General features: G+C 51.7%; 1 protein-coding gene across 1 annotated transcript; it reads right to left on the reverse strand.

The window, feature by feature from the left end:
- Positions 1–6,622: 6,622 nt before the first annotated feature.
- Positions 6,623–23,248, reverse strand: LOC137306256 (TYRO protein tyrosine kinase-binding protein-like). Its single transcript, XM_067975410.1, has 5 exons — positions 23,047–23,248; positions 19,446–19,466; positions 16,962–17,093; positions 15,345–15,415; positions 6,623–7,801 (listed from the first exon to the last, which is right to left on the reverse strand). Exons 1-5 carry the CDS (start codon positions 23,099–23,101, stop codon positions 7,745–7,747), a joined length of 336 nt encoding a protein of 111 aa, XP_067831511.1. The 5' UTR covers positions 23,102–23,248; the 3' UTR covers positions 6,623–7,744.
- Between the last annotated feature and the right edge of the window lie 1,542 nt (positions 23,249–24,790).

The raw sequence follows: 24,790 nt of genomic DNA on the forward strand, positions 1-24,790 counted from the left end.
TCTTCAGCCAGAAGTGCCGAGTGGATGATCCATCTCTGCCTCCTCCCGATATCCCCACCATCACGGAAGCCAGTCTTCGGCCAATTCGATTCACTCCACGTGATATCAAGAAACGGCTGAGTGCACTGGATACAGCAAAGGCTATGGGCCCCAATAACATCCCAGCTGTAGTGCTGAAGACTTGTGCTCCAGAACTAGCTGCGCCTCTAGCCAAACTGTTCCAGTGCAGCTACAACACTGGCATCTACCCGACAATGTGGAAAATTGCCCAGGTATGTCCTGTCCACAAAAAGCAGGACAAATCCAATCCGGCCAATTACCGTCCCATCAGCCTACTCTCAATCATCAGCAAAGTGATGGAAGGTGTCGTCGACAGTGCTATCAAGCGGCACTTACTCACCAATAACCTGCTCACCGATGCTCAGTTTGGGTTCCGCCAGGACCACTCGGCTCCAGACCTCATTACAGCCTTGGTCCAAACATGGACAAAAGAGCTGAATTCCAGAGGTGAGGTGAGAGTGACTGCCCTTGATACAAGGCAGCATTTGACTGAGTGTGGCACCAAGGAGCCCGAGTAAAATTGAAGTCAATGGGAATCAGGGGGAAAACTCTCCAGTGGCTGGAGTCATACCTAGCACAAAGGAAGATGGTAGTGATTGTTGGAGGCCAATCTTCTCAGCCCCAGGACATTGCTGCAGGAGTTCCTCAGGGCAGTGTCCTAGGCCCAACCATCTTCAGCTGCTTCATCAATGACCTTCCCTCCATCATAAGGTCAGAAATGGGGATGTTCGCTGATGATTGCACAGTGTTCAGTTCCATTCGCAACCCCTCAAATAATGAAGCAGTCCGAGCCTGCATGCAGCAAGACCTGGACAACATCCAGGCTTGGGCTCATAAGTGGCAAATAACATTCGTGCCAGACAAGTGCCAGGCAATGACCATCTCCAACAAGAGAGAGTCTAACCACCTCCCCTTGACATTCAACAGCATTACCATCGCCGAATCCCCCACCATCAACATCCTGGGGGTCACCATTGACCAGAAACTTAACTGGACCAGCCACATAAATACTGTGGCTACAAGAGCAGGCCAGAGGCTGGGTATTCTGCGACGAGTGAATCACCTCCTGACTCCCCAAAGCCTTTCCACCATCTACAAGGCACAAGTCAGGAGTGTGATGGAATACTCTCCACTTGCCTGGATGAGTGCAGCTCCAACAACACTCAAGAAGCTCGACACCATCCAGGACAAAGCAGCCCGCTTGATTGACACCCCATCCACCACCCTAAACATTCACTCCCTTCACCACCGGCGCACTGTGACTGCAGTGTGTACCATCCACAGGATGCACTGCAGCAACTCGCCAAGGCTTCTTCGACAGCACCTCCCAAACCCGCGACCTCTACCACCTAGAAGGACAAGGGCAGCAGGCGCATGGGAACAACACCACCTGCACGTTCCCCTCCAAGTCACACACCATCCCGACTTGGAAATATATCGGCCGTTCCTTCATCGTCGCTGGGTCAAAATCCTGGAACTCCCTTCCTAACAGCACTGTGGGAGAACCGTCACCACACGGACTGCAGCGGTTCAAGAAGGCGGCTCACCACCACCTTCTCAAGGGGCAATTAGGGATGGGCAATAAATGCCGGCCTCGCCAGCGACGCCCACATCCCATGAACGAATAATTTTTTAAAAGTCCCACTCCCCTCTGCTCTTCCCCCACAGTCCTGCAAATTTTTCCCCTTCAAGTATTTATCCAATTCCCCTTTTGAAAGTTATTATTGAATCTGCTCCCACCGCCCTTTCAGGCAGCGCATTCCAGATCAGAACAACTCGCTGCGTAAAAAAACATTCTCCTCATCTCCCCCTCTGGCTCTTTTGCCAATTACCTTAAATCTGTGTCCTCTGGTTACCGACCCTCCTGCCACTGGAAACAGTTTCTCCTTATTTACTCTATCAAAACCCCTCATGATTTTGAACACCTCGATTAAATCTCCCCTTAACCTTCTCTGCTCTGAGGAGAACAATCCCAGCTTCTCCAGTCTCTCCACATCACTGAAGTCCCTCATCCCTGGTCCCATTCTGGTAAATCCCCTCTGCACCCTCTCCAAGGCCTTGACATCCTTCCTAAAGTGCGGTGCCCAGAATTGGACACAATACTCCAGCTGAGGCCTAACCAGTGTTTTATAAAGAGTTTAGCGTAACTTCCTTGCTTTGTGCCTCTATTAATAAATCTCAGGATCCCATATGTTTTTTTAACAGCCTTCTCAACTTGTCCTGTCACCTTCGAAGATTTGTGTACATTCACCCCCAGGTCTCTCTGTTCCTGAACCCCCTTTAAAATTGTACCATTTAGTTTATATTGCCTCTCCTCATTCTTCCTATTGAGATGTATCACTTCAGACTTCTGTGTTAAATTCCATCTGCCATGTGTCTGCCCATTTCACCAGTCTGTCTGTGTCCTCCTGAAGTCTGTTACTATCCTCCACATTGTTTACTACATTCCCGAGTTTTGTGTTGTCTGCAAACTTTCAAATTATACCCAAGTCCAGGTTATTAATATATATCAAAAAGAGCAGTGGTCCTAATACTGACCCCTGGGGATCACCACTGTATACTTCCCTCCAGTCTGAATCATAATTAATCTACGGTACCAGACAGGAGTGAATCGTTCCCTTTTACCCACTGTGTACTGTACATGTACAGGAGACACTGAGACACACACGGGCCGTACAGTCCCAGACAGAAGTGAATCGTTCCCTTTTACCCACTGTGTACTGTACGGGTACAGGAGCTGACACTGAGACACACACGGGGCCGTACAGACCCAGACAGGAGTGCATCGTTCCCTTTTACCCACTGTGAGCTGTACGGGTACAGGAGCTGACACTGAGACACACACGGGCCGTACAGTCCCAGACAGGAGTGAATCGTTCCCTTTTACCCACTGTGAGCTGTACGGGTACAGGAGCTGACACTGAGACACACACGGGGCCGTACAGTCCCAGACGGGAGTGAATCGTTCCCTTTTGCCCGCTGTGTACTGTACATGTACAGGAGACACTGAGACACACACGGGGCCGTACAGTCCCAGACAGGAGTGAATCGTTCCCTTTTACCCACTGTGAGCTGTACGGGTACAGGAGCTGACACTGAGACACACACGTACATTACTGGTACGAGTATGTGTGCGGGCGAGAGTTGGTTTAGTTTGCTTTGACCCCTGGTACCTATGTCGAGTGTATTTTATTGATTTGTTCTCAGGATGTGGCCGACACTGGCTGGGCTGTGTATTTTATTGCCCATCCCTAGTTGCCGCTGTGGTCATTAAGCCAACCGCTTATTGTAAGGCAGGAGTCACGTGTTGGCCAGTTGGGGTTTTGAGAACTTGGTTGCTATTCTTGGCCATTTTCCGGTGTGAATTCCCCAGTTTCACAACTTGCTGCACTAAGGTTTGAATTCACAATCTCTAGGTTGCTGGACCACCAGCAGAAGCTCTCAACTCCCATTACCCTTTTGTTAATTCTACATTGTGTGTCCCCAGGCAGAAAGTCCCAGAGCTGATAAACTGCTCACCTTTGACCTTGTAAAAAGGGGCAGGCTGGATAAGGGGGGCATGATTAATTTTGCTAAAGACCCCCCCCCCCAGGCAGGCTCTGGAGTTAATTCTCACCTTGCAAAGGACGGAATTTTCAGAAATGCTAAATGTCAGCTGTACCGAGAATGATAATTAGGTCACAACAACACTCGAGTTTCAGATCTGCTCCTTCCTGTCACCAGACCAGGGCTTGACCACAGGAAAGGGCTGGGCCGCAGAAAATGATCCACGGGCAGTTTCTGTTTCAGGAGAGAAGTCAGTTCATTACAGGGCAGGCAGACTGAGAGAGGGGGGGAGAGAGAGAGAGACACAGGGAGAGAGAGACAGGGAGAGAGACACAGGGAGGGAGAGAAACACAGGGAGAGAGAGAGAGACAGACAGACACAGGGAGGGAGAGAAACACAGGGAGAGATAGAGACACGGAGAGAGAGAAACACAGGGAGAGAGAGAAACACAGGGAGAGAGAGAAACACAGGGAGAGAGACAGGGAGAGAGACACAGGGAGAGAGAGAGACACGGAGAGAGAGAAACACAGGGAGAGAGACACAGGGAGAGAGAGAGACACAGGGAGAGAGAGACACAGGGAGAGAGAGAGACACAGGGAGGGAGAGAAACACAGGGAGAGAGAGAAACACAGGGAGAGAGAGAAACACAGGGAGAGAGACAGGGAGAGAGACACAGGGAGAGAGAGAAACACAGGGAGAGAGAGAGACACGGAGAGAGAGAAACACAGGGAGAGAGAGAAACACAGGGAGAGAGAGAGACACAGGGAGAGAGAGAGACACAGGGAGGGAGAGAAACACAGGGAGAGAGAGACAGAGGGAGGGAGAGACAGACAGACACAGGGAGGGAGAGAGAGAGAGACAGGGAGAGAGAGAGAGAGGGAGGGAGACAGAGGGAGGGAGAGAGACAGAGGGAGGGAGAGAGACACAGGGAGAGAGAGAGACACAGGGAGAGAGAGACAGAGGGAGGGAGAGACAGAGGGAGGGAGAGACAGACAGACACAGGGAGGGAGAGAGAGAGAGACAGGGAGAGAGAGAGAGAGAGGGAGGGAGAGAGACAGAGGGAGAGAGACAGAGGGAGGGAGAGAGACACAGGGAGAGAGAGACACACAGGGAGGGAGAGAGAGAGACACAGGGAGGGAGAGACACTGGGAGAGAGAGACAGATGGAGGGAGAGACAGACAGACACAGGGAGGGAGAGAGAGACACAGGGAGAGAGAGACACAAAGAGAGAGAGACACACAGGGAGAGAGAGACACACAGGGAGAGAGAGACACAGAGAGAGAGACACACAGGGAGAGAGAGACACAGGGAGAGAGAGACAGAGGGAGGGAGAGAGAGAGAGACACACAGGGAGAGAGAGACACACAGGGAGAGAGAGACACACAGGGAGAGAGAGACACAGGGAGAGAGAGACAGGGGGAGGGAGAGAGAGAGACACACACAGGGAGAGAGAGACACACACAGAGACACACAGGGAGAGAGAGACACAGGGAGAGAGAGAGAGACACACAGGGAGAGAGACACAGGGAGAGAGAGACACAGGGAGGGAGAGAGACACAGGGAGAGAGACAGAGGGAGGGAGAGACAGACAGACACAGGGAGGGAGAGAGAGAGACAGAAGGAGAGAGATACAGGGAGAGAGAGAGACACAGGGAGAGAGACATAGGGAGAGAGAGAGACAGAGAAACAGGGAGAGAGAGACAGAGGGAGGGAGACAGAGGGAGGGAGAGAAACACAGGGAGAGAGAGACAGAGGGAGGGAGAGACAGACAGACACAGGGAGGGAGAGACAGAGGGAGGGAGACACAGGGAGAGAGAGACAGAGGGAGGGAGAGACAGAGGGAAGGAGAGAGACACAGGGAGAGAGAGAGACAGAGGGAGGGAGAGAGACACAGGGAGAGAGAGACAGGGAGAGAGAGACAGAGGGAGGGAGACAGAGGGAGGGAGAGAGACAGAGGGAGGGAGAGAGACACAGGGAGAGAGAGAAACACAGGGAGAGAGAGACAGAGGGAGGGAGAGACAGACAGACACAGGGAGGGAGAGACAGAGGGAGGGAGACACAGGGAGAGAGAGACAGAGGGAGGGAGAGACAGAGGGAAGGAGAGAGACACAGGGAGAGAGAGAGACAGAGGGAGGGAGAGAGACACAGGGAGGGAAAGACAGACAGACACAAGGAGGGAGAGAGACAGAGGGAGGGAGAGAGACAGAGGGAGGGAGAGACAGACAGAGGGAGAGAGACAGACAGCTAGAGGGGGAGAGAGAGGGAGAGACAGAGAGAGACACACAGGGAGAAAGAGAGAGATGGAGAGACACAGAGGGAGAGAGACAGAGGGGGAGAGAGAGACACAGACAGAGAGAGGGAGAAGGAGAGAGAGAGATACAGGGCCTGACAGAGAGAGAGAGAGAGCAAGGGAGACACAGGGGAGAGAGAGAGAGAGAAAATGAGAGAGACACAGGTGAGAGAGAGAGAGAGAAAGTGAGAGAGACACAGGGGAGAGAGAGAGAAAATGAGAGAGACAAAGGGGAGAGAGAGAGAAAGTGAGAGAGACACAGGGGAGAGAGAGAAAGTGAGAGAGACACAGGGGAGAGAGAGAAAGTGAGAGAGACACAGGGGAGAGAGAGAGTGAGAAAGTGAGAGAGACAGGGGAGAGAGAGAGAGAAAGTGAGAGAGACAGGGGAGAGAGAGAGAGAGAAAGTGAGAGAGACACAGGGGAGAGAGAGAGAGAGAAAGTGAGAGAGACACAGGGGAGAGAGAGAGAGAGGGAGAGGAATTTGCAGTGTCCCCAGGGAAGGGGACTCTGGGATGGTGATGGAGGAGGTCCAAGAGCTGGTGTTCGACTGCCCAGTCTCGCTGCGTTGATTCAGGGTGTGGGGGGAGACAAAGAAAGGGGAACAGCGGAAAACTGATGTGGAATAAAGATTTCAGGGAGGAGCGCGGGGTCCAGGAGCATCCCTCACAACGAGGAAATGCGGAAAATCCCGAGCACGGGAAGTTAATGCTCAGAAACTAGCGGGAATTGGACAGCAAAGAAAACAAAGGTGTTTTATTGGCACAGGATATCGCATCACTAGAAGTGCGTTACACACAGGATATCGCATCACTAGAAGTGCGTTACACACAGGATATTACATCACTAGAAGTGCGTTACACACAGGATATTACATCACTAGAAGTGCGTTACACACAGGATATTACATCACTAGGAGTGCATTACACACAGGATATTACATCACTAGGAGTGCGTTACACACAGGATATTACATCACTAGGAGTGCGTTACACACAGGAAATCGCATCACTAGAAGCAAGTTACACACAGGATATCACATCACTAGGAGCAAATTACACACAGGATATTGGATCACTAGGAACAAGTTACACACAGGATATTACATCACTAGGAGTGCGTTACACACAGGATATCGCTTCACTAGGAGTGCATTACACACGGGATATTACATCACTAGGAGTGCATTACACACAGGATATTACATCACTAGGAGTGCGTTACACACAGGATATCGCATCACTAGGAGCAAGTTACACACAGGATATTACATCACTAGGAGTGCGTTACACACGGGATATTACATCACTAGGAGTGCGTTACACACGGGATATCGCATCACTAGGAGTGCATTACACACAGGATATTACATCACTAGGAGTGCATTACACACAGGATATTACATCACTAGGAGTGCGTTACACACAGGATATCGCATCACTAGGAGCAAGTTACACACAGGATATTACATCACTAGGAGTGCGTTACACACGGGATATCGCATCACTAGGAGTGCATTACACACGGGATATTACATCACTAGGAGTGCATTACACACGGGATATCGCATCACTAGGAGTGCGTTACACACGGGATATCGCATCACTAGGAGTGCATTACACACAGGATATTACATCACTAGGAGTGCGTTACACACAGGATATTACATCACTAGGAGTGCGTTACACACGGATAACGCCTGTGTTAAATGTAAATAAAATACCACAAGCCATACATTCAACGGGTGAAAACAGCCACATTTTAAAGTCCAGTGTGTGCTCGTGGGGATGGGGGAGAGGAGAGATCAGGAGGCGGGGAGGGTGGTCTCCTGCGGGACCTGATCGATCAGTCTTATTTCTTGTTTGTCTTCAATGTGCTGTACACACCTTGTTCCTGCCCACGCAGCACCTGTGGGGAACGAGATATCACTTAAAGAGATGCAAAGATCTCTCCACATGACAAGAAAGAAACAAAGACTCCCATTTTTATCGCGTCTTTCACCAGCTCAGGATGTCCTAAAGCGCTTTACAGCCGATGGGGTACTTTTCTTTTTGAAGTCTGGTCACTGTTGTAATGTAGGAAACGCATCAGCCAATTTGCGCACAGCAAGATCCCACAAACAGCAATGTGATAAATGACCAGATCATCTGTTTTTTTGGTGATGTTGGTTGAGGGATAAATATTGGCCCCAGGACACCGGGGAGAACTCCCCCCTGCTCTTCTTCAAAATAGTGGCCGTGGGATCTTTTACATCCACCCGAGAGGGGCAGACGGGGCCTCGGTTTAACGTCTCATCCGAAAGACGGCACCTCCGACAGTGCGGCGCTCCCTCAGTACTGACCCTCCGACAGTGCAGAACTCCCTCAGTACTGACCTTCCAACAATGTAGCGCTCCCTCAGTACTGACCCTCCGACAATGCAGCGCTCCCTCAGTACTGACCCTCCGACTGCGGCGCTCCCTCAGTACTGACCCTCCGACTGTGCGGCGCTCCCTCAGTACTGACCCTCTCACAGTGCAGCGCTCCCTCAGTACTGACCCTCCGACAGTGCGGCGCTCCCTCAGTACTGACCCTCCGACTGCGGCGCTCCCTCAGTACTGACCCTCCGACAGTGCGGCGCTCCCTCAGTACTGACCCTCCGACAGTGCGGCGCTCCCTCAGTACTGACCCTCCGACAGTGCAGCGCTCCCTCAGTACTGACCCTCCCACAGTGCAGCGCTCCCTCAGTACTGACCCTCCGACAGTGCAGCGCTCCCTCAGTACTGGCACTGGGGAGTGTCGGCCTGGATTATGGGGCTCGAGTCTCTGGAGTGGGGGCTCGAACCCACGACCTTCTGACTCAGAGGTGAGAGTGCATCCCAGTGAGCCAGGGCTGATGTGTTTGCACAACAGCTGGTGCCTGGATGGGTAATTGCTTTGCCACGAGCTTTAGTGAGCCCCAGAGAGTCTCAGGTTTAGGGATGGAATTCCAGAACTTAGGGCCCAGGCACGGCCGCCAATGGTGGAGCGATGGGAATCGGGGGATGGACAAGAGGCCAGAATTGGAGGAGCGCAGAGATCTCGGAGGGTTGTAGGGGCTGGAGGAGGTTACAGAGATAGGGAGAGAGGGCGAGGGCCATGGAGGGATTTGAAAACAAAGATCGAGGTGTTGCTGGACCGGGAGCCAATGCTTCTTGCAAGGATTCGATTCCCTTCTTCCAGTTTCTCTGTCTCCGTTGCATCTTTTCTGACGATGCCACCTTCCACACCAGTGCTTTTGATATGTCTTCCTTTTTCCCCAACCGAGGATTCCCCCCCCCACTGTAGTTGACAGGGCCGTCGACCGTGTCTGTCCAATTTCCCCGCACTTCTGCCCTCAACCCTTCCCCTCCCTCCCAGAACTATGATAGGGTCCCCCAGCCCTGTCCTCACCTTCCATCCCACCAGCCTCCACATTCAATGTATCATCCACTGCCATTTCCGCCATCTCCAGCGCGATCCCACCACCAAACACATAAGAACATAAGAAATTGGAGCAGGAGTAGGCCATTCGGCCCCTCGAGCCTGCTCCGCCATTCAATAAGATCATGCCTGATCTTCGACCTCAACTCCACTTTCCCGCCCGATCCCCATATCCCTCGATTCCCCGAGTCCAAAAATCTATCGATCTCAGTCTTGAATATACTCAATGACTGAGCATCCACAGCCCTCTGGGGTAGAGAATTCCAAAGATTCACAACCCTCTGAGTGAAGAAATTCCTCCTCATCTCAGTCCTAAATGGCCGACCCCTTATCCTGAGACTATGCCCCCTAGTTCTAGACTCTCCAGCCGGGGGAAACAGTCTCTCAGCATCTACCCTGTCGAGCCCTCTCCTAATCTTATATGTTTCAATGAGATCACCTCTCATTCTTTTAAACTCCAGAGAGTATCGGCCCATTCTACTCACCCTCTCATCCCAGGAATCAATCGAGTGAACCTTCATTGCACCCCCTCAAAACTGTACGCAGTACTCCAGGTGAGGTCTCACCAAAGCCCTGTACAATTGTAGTAAGACTTCCTTACTCTTGTACTCCAACCCCCTTGCAATAAAGGTCAACATGCCATTTACCTTCCTAATTGCTTTTTGTGTTTCTTGTACGAGGACACCCAAATCCCTCTGGACACCAACATTTAATAGTTTCTCATCATTTAAAAAATATTCTGTTTTTCTAGTCTTCCTACCAAAGTGAATAACCTCACATTTCCCCACATTATACTCCATCTGCCACCTTCTTGCCCTCTCACTTAACCTGTCTATATCCCTCTGCAGACTCTTTGTGACCTCCTCACTGCTCACTTTCCCACCTAGCTTTGTATCGTCAGCAAACTTGGATACATTACACTCGGTCCCTTCATCTAAGTCATTAATATAGATTGTAAATAGTTGAGGCCCGAGCACTGATCCCTGCGGCACCCCACTAGTTACAACCTGACAACCTGAGAATGACCCGTTTATCCCTACTCTCTGTTTTCTGTCTGTTAACCAATCCTCTATCCATGTTAATACGTTACCCCCAACCCCATGAGCCCTTATCTTGTGTAACCACCTTTTATGTGGCACCTTATCGAATGCCTTTTGAAAATCCAAAAATACTCCATCCACTGGTTCCCCTTTATCTACCCTGCTAGTTACATCCTCAAAAAACTTTAATAAATTTGTCAAACACTATTTCCCTTTCATAAAACCGCGTTGACTCTACCTAATCATATTATGATTTTCTAAGTGCCCTGTTACCACTTCCTTAATAATGGTGGTGGACAATTAAACAACTAACGGGAGGAGGAGGCTCTGTGAACATCCCCATTCTCAATGATGGCGGAGTCCAGCACGTGAGTGCAAAAGACAAGGCTGAAGCGTTTGCAACCATCTTCAGCCAGAAGTGCCGAGTGGATGATCCATCTCGGCCTCCTCCCGATATCCCCACCATCACAGAAGCCAGTCTTCGGCCAATTCGATTCACTCCACGTGATATCAAGAAACGGCTGAGTGCACTGGATACAGCAAAGGCTATGGGCCCCGACAACATCCCAGCTGTAGTGCTGAAGACTTGTGCTCCAGAACTAGCTGCGCCTCTAGCCAAGCTGTTCCAGTACAGCTACAACACTGGCATCTACCCGACAATGTGGAAAATTGTCCAGGTATGTCCTGTCCACAAAAAGCAGGACAAATCCAATCCGGCCAATTACCGCCCCATCAGTCTACTCTCAATCATCAGCAAAGTGATGGAAGGTGTCGTCGACAGTGCTATCAAGCGGCACTTACTCACCAATAACCTGCTCACCGATGCTCAGTTTGGGTTCCGCCAGGACCTCTCGGCTCCAGACCTCATTACAGCCTTGGTCCAAACATGGACAAAAGAGCTGAATTCCAGAGGTGAGGTGAGAGTGACTGCCCTTGACATCAAGGCAGCATTTGACTGAATGTGGCACCAAGGAGCCCTAGTAAAATTGAAGTCAATGGGAATCAGGGGGAAAACTCTCCAGTGGCTGGAGTCATACCTAGTACAAAGGAAGATGGTAGTGGTTGTTGGAGGCCAATCATCTCAGCCCCAGGACATTGCTGCAGGGGTTCCTCAGGGCAGTGTCCCAGGCCCAACCATCTTTAGCTGCTTCATCAATGACCTTCCCTCCATCATAAGGTCAGAAATGGGGATGTTCGCTGATGATTGCACAGTGTTCAGTTCCATTTTCAATCCCTCAGATAATGAAGCAGTCCGAGCCCGCATGCAGCAAGACCTGGACAACATCCAGGCTTGGGCTCAGAAGTGGCAAGTAACATTCATGCCAGACAAGTGCCAGGCAATGACCATCTCCAACAAGAGAAAGTCTAACCACCTCCCCTTGACATTCAACGGCATTACCATCGCCGAATCCCCCACCATCAACATCCTGGGGGTCACCATTGACCGGAAACTTAACTGGACCAGCCATATAAATACTGTGGCTACGAGAGCAGGCCAGAGGCTGGGTATTCTGCGGCGAGTGACTCACCTCCTGACTCCCCAAAGCCTTTCCTCCATCTACAAGGCACAAGTCAGGAGTGTGATGGAATACTCTCCACTTGCCTGGATGAGTGCAGCTCCAACAACACTCAAGAAGCTCGACACCATCCAGGACAAGGCAGCCCACTTGATTGGCACCCCATCTACCACCCTAAACATTCACTCCCTTCACCACCGGCGTACAGTGGCTGCAGTGTGTACCATCCACAGGATGCTTCCAAGTTTTGTGTCATCTGCAAATTTTGAAATTATGCCCTGTACTCCCAAGTCCAAGTCATTAATATATATCAAGAAAAGCAGTGGTCCCAGCACCGACCCCTGGGGAACACCACTGTACACCTCCCTCCAGTCCGAAAAACAACCGTTCACCACTACTCTCTGTTTCCTGTCATTTCGCCAATTCTGTATCCATGTTGCTACTGCCCCTTTTATTCCATGGGACGCAATCTTGATGATAAGCCTACCATGCGGCAGTTTATCAAAACCTTTTGAAAGTCCATATACACCACATCAACCACATTGCCCTCATCGACCCTCTCTGTTACCTCATCAAAAAACTCTATCAGGTTAGTTAAACACGATTTGCCTTTAACAAATCCGTGCTGACTTTCCCTAATCAATCCACATTTGTCCAAGTGACAATTAACTCTGTCCCGGATTATCGTTTCTAAAAGTTTCCCCACCACCGAGGTTAAACTGACTGGCCTGTAGTTGCTGGGTTTATCCTTACACCCTTTTTTGAACAAGGGTGTAACATTTACAATTCTCCAGCCCTCTGGCACCACCCCCATATCTACGGATGTTTGGAAGATTATGGCCAGTCACTCCGCAATTTCCACCCTTACTTCCCTCACCAACCGAGGATGCATCCCATCCGGACCTGGTGATTTATCTACTTTAAGTACAGCCAGCCTTTCTAGTACCTCCTCGATCAATTTTTACCCCATCCAGTATCTCAACTACCTCCTCTTTTACTGAGACTCTGGCAGCATCTTCTTCCTTGGTAAAGACAGATGCAAAGTTCTCATTTAGTACCTCGGCCATGCCCTCTGTCTCCATGCGTAGATCTCCTTTTTGGTCCCTAATCGGCCCCACCCCTCCTCTTACTACCCGTTTATTGTTAACATGTCTGTAGAAGACTTTTGAATTCCCTTTTATGTTGGCCGCCAGTCTATTCTCATACTCTCTCTTTGTCCCTCTTATTTCCTTTTTCACTTCTCCTCTGGACTTTCTATATTCAGCCTGGTTCTCACTTGTGTTTTCAATCTGACATCTGTCATACGCCCCCTTTTTTCAGTTTCATCTTACTCTCTATCTCCTGTGTCATCCAGGGGGCTCTGGCTTTAGTTGCCCTACCTTTCCCCCTCGTGGGAATGTCCCTGGACTGTACCCGAACCATCTCCTCATCAAAGGCCGCCCATTGTTCGATTACAGTTTTGCCAATCTAAGGTTCCAATTTCCCCGGGCCAGATCCGTTCTCATCCCATTGAAATTGGCCCTCCTCCAATTGAGTGTTTTTACTTTTGAGTGGTCCGTGTCCTTTTCCAGAGCTATTCTAACACACGATGCGGTCTCCTCTACACTGGAGAGACCAAACGCAGACTGGGTCATCGCTTTACTGAACACCTCCGCTCTGTCCGCCAGCGAGGCCCTGACCTGCCGGTCGCTCGCCATTTTAATTCCCCGTCCCACTCCCTCTCTGATCTCTCTGTCCTCGGCCTCTTCCAGTGAAGCTCAATGGAAGCTCGAGGGACAGCTCCTCATCTTTCAATCAGGCCCTTTACAACCTCCCGGACTCAACACTGTTTTCAATAACTTCAGATCAGAACCACTGCTCCCATTTTCTCAGACAGTGGGTGCTGGTAATGGTTCTGCTGTTGCCTTTTACATCTCCTCTAGACCCATCTTTTGTTTCTCTACCTGCCCCGTTCCCACCCTCCTTGCCTCGCACCATCACCCCCTTTTGTCATTTAATCTCTCCTGCCCCCCACCCGATCCACAAACCTTCCCTTTTCTTCTTTCCCCCTCTCCCTCCCCCTTCCCCCACCTTTCCCCCGGCTCTGTACTTGCTTAAAAACTGCTTAATCTTCAACTTCTTCCAGTTCTGACCAAGGGTCTTCGACCTGAAACGTTAACTCTGTTTCTCTCTCCACAGATGGTGCCTGACTCGCTGAGCGTTTCCAGCATTTTCCGTTTTTATTTCAGATTTCCAGCTTTTGAGCCAATGTCGGTCAGCGAGCAACAGGGGGTGATGGGTGAACGGGACTTGGTGCGAGTTAGGATACGGGGGCAGCAGAGTTTTGGATGAGCTGATGTTTATGGAGGTTGGGAGATGGGAGGCCGGCCAGGAGAGCATTGGAATAGTCGAGTCCGGAGTAACAAAGGCACGGATGAGGGTTTCAGCAGCGGATGAGCTGAGGCGGGGGCGGAGACGGGCGATGTTACGGAGGTGGAAGTAGGCGGTCTTGGTGATGGAGCGGATATGGGGTCAGAAGCTCAGCTCAGGGTCAAACAGGACACCAAGGTTGTGAATGGTCTGGTTCAGCCTCAAACAGTGGCCGGGGAGAGGGATGGAGTCGGTGGCCGGGGAGAGGGATGGAGTCGGTGGCCGGGGAGAGGGATGGAGTCGGTGACCAGGGAGAGGGATGGAGTCGGTGGCCGGGGAGAGGGATGGAGTCGGTGACCAGGGAGAGGGATGGGGTCGGTGGCCGGGGAGAGGGATGGGGTCGGTGGCCGGGGAGAGGGATGGGGTCGGTGGCCGGGGAGAGGGATGGAGTCGGTGGCCGGGGAGAGGGATGGAGTCGGTGGCCGGGGAGAGGGATGGGGTCGGTGGCCGGGGAGAGGGATGGAGTCGGTGGCCGGGGAGAGGGATGGAGTCGGTGGCCGGGGAGAGGGATGGAGTCGGTGGCCGGGGAGAGGGATGGAGTCGGTGGATGGGGAGAGGGATGGGGTCGGTGGATGGGGAGAGGGATGGGGTCGGTGGCCGGGGAGAGGGATGGAGTCGGTGACCAGGGAGAGGGATGGGGTCGGTGGCCGGGGAGAGGGATGGGGTCGGTGGCCGGGGAGAGGGATGGAGTCGGTGGCCGGGGAGAGGGATGGGGTCGGTGGCCGGGGAGAGGGATGGGGTCGGTGGCCGGGGAGAGGGATGGAGTCGGTGGCCGGGGAGAGGGATGGAGTCGGTGGCCGGGGAGAGGGATGGAGTCGGTGGCCGGGGAGAGGGATGGAGTCGGTGACCAGGGAACGGAGTTTGTGACGAGGGACCGGAGACAATGGGTTCGGTCTTCCCAATATTTAATTGGAGGACATTTCTGCTCATCCAGGACTGGCTGTCAGACAAGCAGCGTAACAAATGAGAGAGAGTGGAGGGGTCGAGAGAGATGTGTGAGCCCAATGGGAGTTTAATTCATGGCTGAGTTCGGCCTGATACTCACCTCATAGGGAGATTCAGTCTCCAATGCATCAGCTTTAGCTTTCTTGGTCATTTGCACAGGCAATGTACTTCCTGAAAAAAAAGACACAAGATTAAATCTCTCACTCTCCTTCTCCTTTCTCTCTCTCTCTCTTTCACTCCCTCTCTCTGTTTCTGTACCTCATTCTCTATCTCTATCCCTCTCTACTTCTCATTCTTTCTCTCCCTCTCTATCTCTCTGTACCTCACTCTCTCTGTCACTCTCTCTGTGTCCCACACTATCTCTCTTTCCCTGTTCCTCATTCTCTTTTCTCCCTCTTTTTCCTTCTTTCTCTCTCTGTCCCTCTCCCTCTCTCTCTGTCCTTCTCTCTCTCTCTGTCTCTCTCTGCCTCTCTCTCTCTTTCACTTTCTATCCTTCTTTCCCTCACTGTCACTCATTCACTTTCTTTCTCTCAGTCTTTCATTCTCTGTCTCACTCTATCTTGTTCCTTCTTGTCCTCCCTATTTCTCCCACTCTATCTCTCATTCTGTGCCTATCTCTCTCTCACTTTCTTCTGAGACTCTGTTGGGAAAACTCTAAGAATTCTGTCTCACTGGGACTTTGATTCCAAAAGTCCAGCTTCATCCAGGAGTTCCCCAGAATGAGAATGAATGGGAAGGAGTTTGGTCCATTGGGATTGTGTCCAGTGGGGGTGAATGGGAAGGAGTTTGGTCCATTGGGATTGTGTCCAGTGGGAGTGAATGGGAAGGAGTTTGGTCCATTGGGATTGTGTCCAGTGGGAGTGAATGGGAAGGGGTTTGGTCCATTGGGATTGTGTCCAGTGGGGGTGAATGGGAAGGGGTTTGGTCCACTGGGAATGTGTCCAGTGGGAGTGAATGGGAGGGGGTTTGGTCCATTGGGATTGTGTCCAGTGGGAGTGAATGGGAAGGGGTTTGGTCCATTGGGATTGTGTCCAGTGGGAGTGAATGGGAAGGGGTTTGGTCCATTGGGATTGTGTCCAGTGGGAGTGAATGGGAAGGGGTTTGGTCCATTGGGATTGTGTACAATGGGAGTGAATGGGAAGGGGTTTGGTCCATTGTGATTGTGTCCAGTGGGGGTGAATGGGAAGGGGTTTGGTCCACTGGGAATGTGTCCAGTGGGAGTGAATGGGAGGGGGTTTGGTCCATTGGGATTGTGTCCAGTGGGAGTGAATGGGAAGGGGTTTGGTCCATTGGGATTGTGTCCAGTGGGAGTGAATGGGAAGGGGTTTGGTCCATTGGGATTGTGTCCAGTGGGAGTGAATGGGAGGGGGTTTGGTCCATTGGGATTGTGTCCAGTGGGAGTGAATGGGAAGGGGTTTGGTCCATTGGGAATGTGTACAGTGGGAGTGAATGGGAGGGGGTTTGGTCCATTGGGATTGTGTCCAGCAATGTGATAATGATCAAATAATCTGTTTTTTAGTGATGTTGGTTGAGGGATAAATATCGGCCCCAGGACACCGGGGAGAACTCCCCCCTGCTCTTCTTCCAATTGCGGCCGTGGGATCCTTTACGTCCGCCTGAGAGGGCAGATGGGGCCTGGGTTTAAGGTCTGTTGTGGGGAGTGGGCCCTCACGCTGGAGTGTTGGGGAAATGTAAAAGACAATAAAGGGGTTCACACCGCTGTTCGATTTCCTCGCCCCTCGTCTGGCGAAGTAGTAGATAGTCACTGCGATCATTACGGTGATGGCCAGGTCACCGATTACAATTCCAGCAATGACACCTCCGTCAATCCGGTAACATTCCTCGCAACCTGAGGGAGGAATAACCACTGGTTAGAGCTCAGGGCAGGACCAAGGACCAGGGATCAGGGTTCAGGGATCGGGGATTGGGGATCAGGGGTTGAGGATCAGAGATCAGAGATCAGGGTTCAGGGATCAGGGATTGGGGATCAGAGATCAGGGATTGGGGATCAGGGATTGGGGATGATCAGAGATCAGGGATTGGGGATCAGGGATTGGGGATGATCAGAGATCAGGGATCGGGGATCAGAGATCAGGGATTGAGGATCAGGGATCAGAGTTCAGGGATCAGGGATTGGAGATCAGAGATCAGGATTGGGGATCAGGGATCAGGGATTGGGGATGATCAGAGATCAGGGATCAGAGATCAGGGATCAGAGATCAGAGATCAGGGATCAGGGATCGGGGATCAGAGATCAGGGATCAGGCATCGGAGATCAGAGATCAGGGATCAGGGATCAGGGATCGGGGATCAGAGACCACCATTAAACATATAACACTTTAGGAACAGGAGGAGGCCATTCTGTCCCTCAAGCCCGTTCCACCATTCAGTTAGATCATGGCTGATCTGTGTCTCAGCTCCATTTACCCGCCTTGGTTCCATGTCTCTTCTTACCCAACAAATAATCTATCAATCTCAGTATTTGGTATCTCAGGATTAATTGTATTCAGGTGGTGGGTATCAGTTGGGGACTCTCTCTCTTGTATATTTGAAGGACTCAGTAAGATTATCCCAAACCTTCTCATCTGCAGTGTGAACATTCCCAACTGGTCTCACTAATGTCCTTTAGGGAAGGAAACCTGCCGTCCTTACCCGGTCTGGGACTATACGTGACTCCAGACCCCACACCAACGCGGTTGACTCTTAACTGCCCTCTGAAGTAGGTCCTAGCAAGTCCCTCAGTTGTTTCAAACCTGTTAATTGTATGATTTATATCAATGAGTGTTAATTGTATTCAGGTGGTGGGTATAAATTGGGGACTCTCGTATCCTTTTTATAGGAGAGCCTATCTCGGGTGTGGTGTGTGTGTTGGGGGAATCTCTGTGAATAAAGGCTTGGAAGCAACTGAAGACCAGGCTCTAGTGTTCCATCCTTCACCACCTGGCTATCCAATTTTAACAAATCCTGCTACCAGCAGTTCAAGAAGGCGGCTCACCACCACCTTCTCGGGGCAACTAGGGATGGGCAATAAATGCCGGCCTCGCCAGCGACGCCCACATCCCCAGAATGAATTAGAAATGGATTCTGCGGCCTCTCCCCATAACTGAGGTGCCCAATCCCAGCTATCAGTGCTGTCACCCTTCACGCACCCACTCCGCTGCCTGGACAACTTTCTCAATCTACAGTGACCAGAACAACAACTCCCATTTATCCAGTGCCTTTAACGCAGTAAAATGTCCCAAGGCGCTTCACAGGAGCGATTATCAAACAGAATTTGACACCGAGCCACATAAGGAGATATTAGGGCAGGTGACCAAAAGCTTGGTCAAAGAGGGAGGTTTTAAGGAGCGTCTTAAAGGAGGAGAGAGAGAGGCGGAGAGGTTTAGGGAGGGAATTCCAGAGCTTAGGGCCCAGGCAGCTGAAGGCACGGCCGCCAATGGTGGAGCGATGGAAATCGGGGGGATGCGCAAGAGGCCAGAATTGTAGGAGGGCAGAGATCTCGGAGGGTCGTAGGGGCTGGAGGAGGTTACAGAGATAGGGAGGGGGGCGAGGGCCATGGAGGGATTTGAAAACAAAGATGAGAATTTTAAAATCGAGGCATTGCTGGACCAGGAGCCAGTGTAGGTCAGCGAGCACAGGGGGTGATGGGTGAACGGGACTTGGTGCGAGTTAGGATACGGGGGGGCAGCAGAGTTTTGGATGAGGATAATTTATCAAGGGTGCAAAGTGGGCATCGGAATAGTGGAGTCTGGGGGTAACAAAGGCACGGATGAGGGTTTCAGTGGCAGATGAGCTGAGGCGGGGGCGGAGACGGGCGATGTCACGGAGGTGGAAGTGGGCGATCTTGGTGATGGAGAAAATCTGGGGGTCAGAAGCTCATCTCAGGGTCAAATAGGACGCCAAGGTAGCGAACAGTCTGGTTCAGCCTCAGGCAGTCAGACTCTCGCTGTCAAAGTTTGTACGAGAGTCACGGCCGGGGCAGCAGCCTTAACCTTCAGGAGAAGGAAGAAGACTGAGAAGGTGGGAAGAACAAAATGGGTCCCAGGCAGCGGAAGAGACACCTTCTCTTGCCTTGAGAAACATCCGTGAAAATTAAGGGGCAGAAACGGAACGCAGGAGGTCGCAGGGCACAGGGCAAAGGTCAGGCAGGCCGAAACTATCCTGGTTGCCGTCGGTTAACTGTAAAAACATCGACACTCACCATTCTGTCCACTGACTGCACCTGTGGGACAATCAAACGTCAATGGTTAGTAGCAGCAATCTCATCACATCAACGACCTCCCTCGTGGGGAAGTGATCCGGGTAATTGTAAGTTTCTGGCTGCATTTCAGAAGGATAGAGCTTCAGATAATTGAACATAGGGACAGGAGGAGGCCATTCAGCCCCTCGAGCCTGTTCCGCCATCCAATTAGATCATGGCTGATCTGTATCTTCACTCCCTCTACCCGCCTTGGTTCTGTAACCCTTAATCCCCTCACCCAACTAAAATCTACCAATCTCAGTTTTGAAATTTCCAATTGACCCCCGGCCTCCACAGCTTTTTGGGGGAGAGAGTTCCAGATTCCCACTCCCCTTTGTGTGAGGAAGTGCTTCCCGACATCACCCCTGAACGGCCTGGCTCTGATTTTAAGGTTCTGCCCCCTTGTTCTGGACTCCCCCCACCAGAGGAAATAGTTTCTCTCTATCGACCCTATCGAATCCTTCAATCATCTTAAACATTGAGTTTCCCCTTTTGGGGTAGTTTTTGCATCTGTATTGAATTGTGACATCTGGAGTTTGTGCATCTCCCGAGCTTGCTGTTTATACAGCGGTGGATGGCCCACATTTCCTGTCCTCAAGGTAACGTCAGCTGATGCTCTGTTTTGTGAGGAGAACAGCGTAGATTTTAGCCTTTAACCGTCTAATTGGACAGCAGGGAGGAAAATAGAATCATACAGTTCAGACGGAGGCCATTTGGCCCATCGCGCCTGTGCTGGCTCTTTGAAAGGGCTATCCAACTAGTCCCACTCCCCCCTTCCCTCCATGCTCTTTCCCCACAGCTCAGGACTCCAGAAAAAGATTTCTGCAATTCATTGACGGAACGAAAAAGGGTATTTTTTTTTAAAAAGTGGAAGTCCCACAAACTCAACCAGCCTTAGTTTCAAAATATCCTGTTCGCTCAAGTTTGTAACATGAACTGCAGCGAAATCTTTCCTTAACGCTGCCAGCTGCCCGAGCTTCTCGCTGCAATCAGAAGATTCCGGGACAAACATTCAGGAATCTGACAGAATCTATGGGACCGTGTACGAGAGGCAGTGTCCAATCTGCAAGATTCAGGCCCCAAGGATGCAGCAAGGCTGAATTCAGTAAGAATGAAATAACAACAACCACCTGCATTTATATAGCGCCTTTAACGTAGTAAGACGTCCCCAAGGCCCTTCACAGGAGCGTAAATCAGACAGAATTTGACACCGAGCCACAAAAGGAGATATTAGGACAGGTGACCAAAAGCTTGGTCAAAGAGGGAGGTTTTAAGGAGCGTCTTAAAGGAGGAGAGAGAGGCGGAGAGGTTTAGGGAGGGAATTCCAGAGCTTGGGGCCCAGGCAGCTGAAGGCACGGCCGCCAATGGTGGAGCGATGGGAATCGGGGATGCGCAAGAGGCCAGAATTGGTTTACCTATCTATAATATACTAAAAATCTAATATATCTAAATAGGACATATATAAATCTAATAATCTTCCGATCTACAAAACCTTACTTCCTATCATCACATATTTGTCACACCCAGGTATCAATTGTTTCCCATTATAAATTCCTAGGTCCAAATTTATAATGGGAACTGTCTATGTAAACTGTCACGCTGTAATTGGATCCTCCCGCCAGTGGTGGCGATGTAGCGCCTCGGTTTTGTGTCCTGAGCCTGCACTGCAAAGAAACTCCTCCATTCCAAAAAATCAACTCGAAGTATTATGTAAAAATAAGGATGGCCTGTGTGTGTTTGAAATGGGATTGTTCTGGTGCAGTCATCTCTCGCCCTCTAACCCCACTTCACCTGAAGACCACACGTGTGTGAAGCCCATGGAATAATGTCGGCCGTGACTCAGTGGGTCTCTCCCTCTCTCTCATCTCTGAGTCAGAAGGTCATGGGTTCAAGCCCCATTCCAGAGACTCGAGCCCTATTATCGAGGCCGACACTGCCAGTGCCAGTACCGAGGGAGCACTGCACCGTCGGAGGGTCAGTGCTGAGGGAGCACTGCACCGTCGGAGGGTCAGTACTGAGGGAGCACTGCACCGTCGGAGGGTCAGTACTGAGGGAGCGCTGCACTGTCGGAGGGTCAGTACTGAGGGAGCGCTGCACTGTCGGAGGGTCAGTACTGAGGGAGCGCCGCTCTGTCGGAGGGTCAGTACTGAGGGAGAGCTGCACTGTCGGAGGGTCAGTACTGAGGGAATGCTGCACTGTCGGAGGGTCAGCACTGAGGGAACGCTGCACTGTCGGAGGGTCAGTACTGAGGGAGCGCTGCACTGTCGGAGGTGCCGGCTTTCAGATGAGACATTAAACCGAGGCCCCGTCTGCCCCTCTCAGGTGGATGTAAAAGATCCCACGGCCACTATTTTGAAGAAGAGCAGGGGGAGTTCTCCCCGGTGTCCTGGGGCCGATATTTATCCCTCGACCAACATCACTAAAAAAATCAGATGATCTGGTCATTTATCACATTGCTGTTTGTGGGATCTTGCTGTGCGCAAATGTGGCTGCCGCGTTTCCTACATTACAACAGTGACCACACTTCAAAAAAAAAAGTACTTCATTGGCTGTAAAGCGCTTTGGGACGTCCTGAGGTGGTGAAAGGCCCGATAGAAATGGGAGTTCTTTCTTTTACTTTTTTCTAATCTAAAGTCGCTTAATTCAAATGATGATTTTTTTTTTCACCCAGAGGGTGGTGGGGGTCTGGAACTCACTGCCTGAGAGGGTGGGAGAGGCAGAAACCCTCAACTCATTTAAAAACTACCTGGATGTGCCCCTGAAGTGCCGTAACCTACAGGGCTACGGACCAAGTGCTGGAGAGTGGGATTAGGCTGGGTGGCTCTTTTTCGGCCGGCACGGACACGATGGGCCGAACGGCCTCCTTCTGTGCCCTAACTTTCTATGATGCCACGAAATGATCTGATCAGATAGTGTTCGCCACGAAATTCACTCACGCACACTGCTTGTTTCAAACGATCGAATAATTCAAACTTTTCGGGCAACGTTTGACTTGAAATGACCAGAAGCAAAGGCTGCATTGAACAGTAAGAGATAACCAACACTCACATTATTTGAAACTTGAATCGGAACACAGGGACAGGAGGAGGCCATTCAGCCCCTCGAGCCTGTACTGCCATTCAATTAGATCACGACTGATCTGTATCTAATTTTAAGGCTCTGCCCCCTTGTTCTGGACTCACCCCACCAGAGGAAATAGTTTCTCTCTATCGACCCTATCAAATCCTTTAATCATCTCAAACCCCTCGATTAGATCACCCCTCAATCTTCTACACTCGAGGGAACACGAGCCTCAGGAGGAGACTAGTTGTGGGATATTTTTAGAATCACCAGTTCGCGAGTCACTGATCACAGTTTGACGATGGGGATGGGGAGAGTTTGTTCCTTTTAAAGGGTTCCTTTTAATTAAGTGTTGCCAAGGGATGGAGTCCGTGAGACACTGTGGATGGTTTCGGCCTCCAGGAACAGGACCGGCACAGGGCAACGATATAGACCCACGCGATGTGACACACAGAGGGGAACGAGACATTCGTGTAGAGAGGTCCCCTTCACAGGTTCTTACCCAGAGCCAGACAGGAGAGCAGCAGGAGGATGGTGGGTAGTTCTGTCTTCTCCATACTGATGGTTAATCTCCAATCCCTTGGGGCTGGAGGCCGTTCAGCCGCCTCTGCAGTGAGTTATAGGGAAGCTGGAGTCAGCATACAGTTAAGTGAGATTAGAGAGGCGCCTGCCTGGCACTGAGCCGTTCGATTAGTGAGTCCAGTGAGGAAGTGTCAGAGAGAAAGCAACTGCCTCTGACGCCCTACTTTGTCCATTTCGTCAGAAGTGTTGTGGTAAACACTCAGAGCCCAGAGACACTGAGACCCAGAGACACTGAGGCCCAGAGACCCAGAGCCCAGAGACACTGAGGCCCAGAGACCCAGAGCCCAGAGACACTGAGACCCGAGACCCTGAGACCCTGAGACCCGAGGCCCTGAGACCCAGAGAGCCAGAGACCCAGAGAGCCAGAGACACTGAGACCCGAGTCCCAGAGACCCAGAGACACTGAGACCCGAGACCCTGAGGCCCGAGACCCTGAGACCCGAGACCCTGAGACCCAGAGACCCTGAGACCCGAGACCCTGAGACCCAGAGACACTGAGACCCAGAGACCCTGAGACCCGAGACACTGAGACCCGAGGCCCTGAGACCCTGAGACCCAGAGACACTGAGACCCAGAGAACCTGAGACACTGAGACCGGAGACCCAGAGAGCCAGAGAGCCAGAGACACTGAGACCCGAGACCCGAGACCCGAGACCCAGAGAGCCAGAGACCCTGAGACCCGAGACCCTGAGACCCAGAGACACTGAGACCCAGAGACCCTGAGACCCGAGACACTGAGACCCGAGGCCCTGAGACCCTGAGACCCAGAGACACTGAGACCCAGAGAACCTGAGACACTGAGACCGGAGACCCAGAGAGCCAGAGAGCCAGAGACACTGAGACCCGAGACCCGAGACCCAGAGAGCCAGAGACTCAGAGACCCAGAGTCACTGAGACCCGAGACCCTGAGACCCAGAGACCCAGAGACACTGAGACCCAGAGACCCAGAGACCCTGAGACCCAGAGACCCTGAGACCCGAGACCCAGAGACACTGAGAGCCGAGACCCAGAGACACTGAGACCCAGAGACACTGAGACCCGAGACCCAGAGACCTGAGACCCTGAGACACTCAGAGCCCATAGTCACTGAGACCCAGAGACACTGAGACCCAGGGACACTGAGACCCGAGACCCTGAGACCCGAGACCCTGAGACCTGAGACCCTGAGACCCAGAGACACTGAGACCCAGAGACACTGAGACACTGAGACCCGAGACACTGAGACACTGAGACCCGAGACCCTGAGACCCAGAGACACTCAGAGCCCAGAGACACTCAGAGCCCAGAGACCCAGAGACCCAGAGACACTGAGAGCCGAGACCCAGAGACCCAGAGACACTCAGAGCCGAGACCCAGAGACCCAGAGACCCAGAGACACTGAGACACTGAGAGCCGAGACCCAGTGACCCAGAGACACTGAGACACTGAGAGCCGAGACCCAGAGACCCAGAGACACTGAGAGCCGAGACCCAGTGACCCAGAGACACTGAGACACTGAGAGCCGAGACCCAGAGACCCAGAGACCCTGAGACCCTGAGGCCCGAGACCCAGAGACCCAGAGACACTCAGAGCCCAGAGACCCAGAGACCCTGAGACCCTGAGACCCGAGTCCCTGAGACCCAGAGACCCAGAGACCCAGAGACCCGAGACCCTGAGACCCAGAG

This window comes from Heptranchias perlo, chromosome 42, assembly GCF_035084215.1.
Source record: "Heptranchias perlo isolate sHepPer1 chromosome 42, sHepPer1.hap1, whole genome shotgun sequence".
Taxonomy (NCBI): Eukaryota; Metazoa; Chordata; class Chondrichthyes; order Hexanchiformes; family Hexanchidae; genus Heptranchias; species Heptranchias perlo.